General features: G+C 43.5%; 1 protein-coding gene across 2 annotated transcripts in view; it reads left to right on the forward strand.

Annotated features, from left to right (window-relative positions):
- LOC122563333 (uncharacterized) overlaps positions 1–4,993 on the forward strand; it is a 61,431-nt gene extending 56,438 nt beyond the window's left edge. For both annotated transcript variants that reach the window (XM_043717073.2, XM_043717072.2), the window contains exon 5: positions 4,313–4,993. In XM_043717073.2, coding sequence (XP_043573008.2) covers positions 4,313–4,684 — 372 coding nt within the window. In that variant the 3' untranslated portion in view covers positions 4,685–4,993. The remainder of the gene's footprint in view (positions 1–4,312) is intronic.
- The last annotated feature ends 1,007 nt before the right edge of the window (positions 4,994–6,000 follow it).

Consider the following 6,000-nt stretch of genomic DNA (forward strand, 5'->3'; position numbering starts at 1 on the left):
TATCAGCCATGATTGAATGGTGGAGCAAACTCAATGAACCAAATGGCCTAATTTCTGCTTCAATGTATTTATGGTTTGCCCCCACTTCCTGGTGCTGCCTGGCTTGCTGTGTTATTCCAGCCTCCTGTTTATCGCAAATGATTTGGTCACTATCATATCAGTGTTCATGGGAGCTTGTTTGCAACATTACTACAATGACTGCACTTCAAATTTTCTAAACTGGCTACAAGTGCTTTGGGATCTCCTGAAGTTATGAGATGTACAATAAGCATTTAAGACTGTCTTCTTTCTGGATCATCAGTATGATCCCTCATTTGAATTTATCAACTTCAATGTAATTTGAGTCCATCCACCAAAACGTAGTCAAACAGCCTATGCCAAAGATGTATTTCTGCCTGTTGTTATATGCTTTGATTTGTAATTATCTGTTCCATACGCACAAGCACTCTGAGAAATGCTAAGACTTGCCACAAATCCTCCATGTTGCTGAAATTACAGGGTTTACACATTTATGAGTTCCAAGTATCATACAATCTCTGTATTGGATAATAAGAGAAAGCAATTATTTGTCAGGAGAAATTGAAACCACCTACTTGCAATTCGTCTCAGTTTGTTAAAACTACTCAATCCACGTCAAGTGTGACTTTCTTCCATCACTACCTTGCTCAAGTTAAAGCATGCTAACAGCGAGGGAAGGTCACATTGGGCAATGCTTTTTCACTCCTATTTTGGCCACAAGTTGATTTTCTGGCCTGACTGTTTACAAGATCGCCTTGATAAAGGTGGAAGTTTCATTTAGCCTGTCTTAACTCATGTAGTCAGAGAAACCCAACATTATCCTTTTTTTCTCTCTACAGTAATTCCATGTTAAGCTAACTACCTAAATTCAGAAGCCTCCTCCTGAGGAAGTGTAGGCCTGAATTAAGGTTTTCCTACTGCTTGGAACCCACTCCAGCTCTTGTGAGATCAGTTGAGACAATATTATCTGGTTGAGTTACTGTCTGACAATTTTAGCTTTGTTGTATCCCTCTATATGGTTTCCTTTATGTAAGCCAACTTATGAAGAGTCTTTTAGGTTGAACCGATCAATTGCCTTCAGGGCTTAAAGTGTTCAGAAATTGTAAATTCACCACTTGCCATCTGAGTTGCATTTCAATATGTTTGGCTGTGATGTTGCCTTATTGATTTCAACTTTGGTGCACTTGGTATTTGGACCCTTTGGATTCTCTTTCATCTATCCTTAGCTATTCCTTTTAACATCAGTGTTGTGACTAACACATCCTGCTAAATTTCATTTGCAATAATCTAGCGAGTTTTGAGAAGATTTGTAGCTCAGGTTGGGGTTCTGGGTTTGTTCACTGAGCTTGAAGGTTCGTTTTCAGAAGTCCTGTCACCATATTAGGTAACATCATCAGTGAGCCTCTGGATGAAGCACAGGTGGCATGACCCGCTTTCTATTTATGTGTTTAGGTTTCCTTGGGCCAGTGATGTCATTTCCAATGGTGACATCATTTCGCGTGGTGATGTCATTTCCTGTTCTTTTTCTCGGGGGTGGTAAATGGGATCGAAGTCAATGTGTTAGTTGATGGAATTCCAGTTGGAATGCCATGCTTCTAGGAATTCTCGGGCATGTCTCTGTTTGGCTTGTCCTAGGATGGAGTGTTGTCCCAGTCAAAGTGGTATCCTTCCTCATCTGTATGTAAGGATATTAGTGAGAGTGGGTCATGTCTTTTTGTGGCTAGCTGATGTTCATGTATCCTGGTGGCTAGCTTTCTGCCTGTTTGTCCAATGTAGTGTTTGTTACGGTTAGAAGATAGAACAGTACAGCACAGTACAGGCCCTTTGGCCCTTGATATTGCATCAGCCTTTTATTCTACTCTAAGATCAGACTAACCTACGTACCCTTCATTGTATTAACTTCCATGTATCTATCCAAGAGTCACTTAAATGTCCATAATGTATCTGACATTCCACGCACCCACCACACTGAATAAAGAACCTACCTCTGACATCTCCCCAAAACTTTCCTCCAATTACCCTAAAATTATGCTCCGTCGTGATAGACTTCTTACAAGATTTTTTTTTACATTTACAAGGTATATTTACGAAATACCTCGCAAGAACGGTAACAAACACTACATTGGACAAACAGGCAGAAAACCAGCCATCAGGATACATGAACATCAACTAGCCACAAAACGACATGACCCACTCTCACTAGTATCCTTACATACAGATAAGGAAGGACACCACTTCGACTGGGACAACACATCTATCCTAGGACGAGCCAAACAGAGACACGCACAAGAATTCCCAGAAGCATGGCATTCCAACCAGAACTCTACCAACAGACACATTGACTTGGACCCCATTTACCACCCCCTGAGAAAAAGAATGGGAAATGACATCACCAACCCAAGGAAACCTAAACACATAAATAGAAAGCAGGCCATGCCACCAGTGCTTCATCTGGAGGCTCACTGATAATGTTACATTGTATGACGACAAAACGTCTGAAAACGAACCTTCCAGCTCAGTAATAATCTAGTTTCTATTATTTTGCCTGTCTTGTCTCTTGGTTCCAAAGTTGTTTCACGTTGGGATTACCTGAGCATGACATCTGAGGTTTGCAATCCACGTTGATAATCTGAATTGTTCCAAAGCTGACCTGGGGCTCCCAGGCACTTTGATGTAGTTGCTGTGTCTAGTCCTTCCAGATATTGTTTTAGCATTCCCCCAGTCAGGTCTTGGATTCCAGCCTCTTGCTGTGTCTTATGAAGAGTTGAATCATTTGGGAGTTGGACATGTTTGTTGCTGTTGGCTTGATTATGTGGTGGGTGTTCCTTACGTTCATGCGTGCTAATAAAATGAAAAAAGTCACCTGCACTTCTAATCCATAAACCTGTAACTGATGTGGTTATCAGTTTGCTGCCTGTTCTCCATACTCTAGCCTCCCTGTTGTACAAGTGTGTACCAGTCTTAGTCCTGAAGATGCTAACAGTTCTCTGGAGGCTTACATACTTCCAACGGGCATCAGTAATATTTGGATTTGATTTATTGTAGTGAAATGTACCTAAGTACAGTGAAAGGTTTAATTTTGCAAGCAGTACAGGCAGATCATAGGGAGCTTAGACAGAGTGAGGCATATAGGGTTACAGCTGAACTGGAGGTGCACAAAGCAAGATCAACATTATTTGAAGTTAGATAGGTCTATTCATCAGTCTAATAACAGCAGGGAAGAAGCTGTTCTTGAACCTGTTGGGGTGTGTGATTAAGCTTCTGTATCTTGTGCCTGATGGAAGAGGTTGGAAGCAAGTATTGCGGGGGGTGGGAGGGGTTTTTGATGTTGGCACCTTTCCCCGCAACTGAAAGTGTAGATGGACTGCATGGATGGGAGGTTGGTTTCCATGATGGTATGGGTTGTGTACACGATTCTCCTATAAAGTTACGACCTCCAAATTATTTCTGACAGGGTAGCATTTGTTGACGCCAAGAGGTCATGCATGAAGCTGCTCCCTGTGCCGGCCCTACCACGATAAAGCTGCTGCTGTTTGTGGGACCTCTCCCAGCCAAGCAGTGCTGTTTTCAGGGCCTCGGAGGAAGTGCCTCTTTCGGGAGAGAAAGGGGGTTGATCATTGGAGAAGCCAAAACAAGGAATATTGCATGCAATTCTGGTCTCCTTCCTATTGGAAGGATGTTGTGAAACTTGAAAGGGTTCAGAAAAGATTTGCAAGGATGTTGCTAGGGTTGGAGGATTTGAGCTATAGGGAGAGGTTGAATAGGCTAGGGCTGTTTTCCCTGGAGCGTCGGAGGCTGAGGGGTATGGATAGAATAAATTGACAAGGTCTATTCCCTGGGGTGGGGGAATCCAGAACTGGAGCGCATGGGTTTAGGGTGAGAGGGGAAAGATATAAAAGGGACCGAAGGGGCAACTTTATCACACAGAATGTGGTGTGTGTATGGAATGTGCTGTCAGAGGAAGTGGTGGAGGCTGGTACAATTGCAACATTTAAAAGGCATTTGGATGGGTATATGAATAGGAAGGGTTTGGAAGGATATGGGCCGGGTGCTGGCAGGTGGGACTAGATTGGGTTGGCATATCTGGTCAGTATAGACGGGTCGGACCGAAGGGTCTGTTTCTGTGCTGTACATCCTCTATGACTCGAAGTGACTTCTCCCATTAAAGCACATACCTTGGTTTCCCAGAAAGTACATTGATTGTACATATCACAAATGTTGAAACGTGTGATCCTTTGCGTGACAATATTATTGCTGACATTGATTGCTAACTCTATGACTCTGTTCGTTTTAGATGAGGCCCAAAACGCCAGAGAAGAGCAAAGGCAGACACCGCCAGCGTTCCTCGACCACTAAGAGGTCACGGTGTAAGAAGTGGCTGTTGAACAGGGAGTCGGAGCACGCGTACAGCTGCCTCTCGGGGGGCGGCCATAGCAAACCACCGGGGCAGCGGGGCAGCTCAACGGGGGCGGAGGAACACACCTCACCGGCCGTCAGCTCAGCTCCCAGCCAGAGAGCCCTCGCTCCACATGAGGGGCTGCCTCCTCCCAGCGCCGAGAAGAGCACACGGGACGAGAAAATCAAACGGCTGAAGGAGATTCTGAAGGAAAAGGAAGCGGCGCTGGAGACAATACGGAGGAAGAGAGTTTCCATGCCCTCCACCTAGACATCCGAGAACGGACAGTCCTGACCCTTCAAGAACTGGTGTGCACCTTTCTGTATGATTTGCGTCTCGCCTTCGAGGTTACAATACATATGGGAAGTGTTTTATCTTTTTAAATGTTGTTTTCACTGTGACATTGAATAGAATCTTTGCTATCTCACATTGCTGTGAAGTTAGCTGTTTATAATAAGGCTGACCATTCTAAAATATTGTATAATGCAAAGGAGGTTTTAGCCCGTTATTGGTTTGTTGAGTATATTGTAACGTTTCTGTACAATTGTTTTAATATACATTAAATCAGAATGTGCATTTCATTTCTCTCAGTATTCTTGCAGAAGTCGCTGGATAACGTTTAGATGCACATTTTTCTGAACATTGCGAGGGATTGAACACAAAACTAAGGATGCATGCTTCGGTGGTGGTTCAGAGGAGGTTTACCAGATTGGAATGAGCAAGTTGTTTTACCGGGAAAAGTTGGACAGATCGAGCTTGTTTCCACTGGAAAGATGGGGGAGCTGACTTGGTTGAAGTGGATGAGATCCTGAATAGTCTTGACAAAGCGGAAGTGGGGAGGGACATTTCCTCTTCTGGGTCGGTCCAGAACTAGGAGACATTGTTTCAAAATTTGAGGTCACCCTTTCAGGACAGAGATGAGGGGATATCATTTTCTATCAGAAGGCTTTGTGACTGGAACTCTCAGCCTCAGAAAGTACTCAAGATTTTTAATGAGGAGATAGATTCTCGTTGGGGAGATGAATCAGAGACTATCCGGAATAGATGAGAATATTCAGTACACAGACCATTAGATTGGGGTAGGTTTAAAGGACCAAATAGCCTACCTCATTGTCATTACTCATACAGCACAGAACCATGCCGACTGGTTCCCTAGACTGAGCTGTCCCATTTGTCTTAATTTGGCCCATATCACTCTAAACTTTTGCTATCTTTGTACCTGTCGTAATGTCTTTTAAATGTAATTGTACCCGCCTCTACCCTTCATCTGGTGTACCACCCTCTCTTGTGAAAAAGTTGCCTCTCACGTTCCTTTTAAATCTTTCCCCTCTCATCTTAAACCTTATGCCCTTTAGTTTTTGGACTCCACTACATGTGGAAAAGACCTTGGCTGTTCACCTATCTATTCCTCAATTCACCTTATCTATGGCCCCATGAGAATCTTGTGGGTTTTCTTTCGTGAACAAATCCATAGTAACGTAGATAAGTACTGATTTACTTCATGTTCCTTTCTTGTCAGCAACTGCATTGTCTAGCCCTGGGAGAACATTGTACTAGCGTACCCCTGACCTTGTCTGGGATGAGAC

This window comes from Chiloscyllium plagiosum, unplaced genomic scaffold (genome assembly GCF_037043375.1).
Source record: "Chiloscyllium plagiosum isolate Xiang-an unplaced genomic scaffold, Cpla_swu_hap1 HiC_scaffold_26, whole genome shotgun sequence".
Lineage (NCBI taxonomy): Eukaryota > Metazoa > Chordata > Chondrichthyes > Orectolobiformes > Hemiscylliidae > Chiloscyllium > Chiloscyllium plagiosum.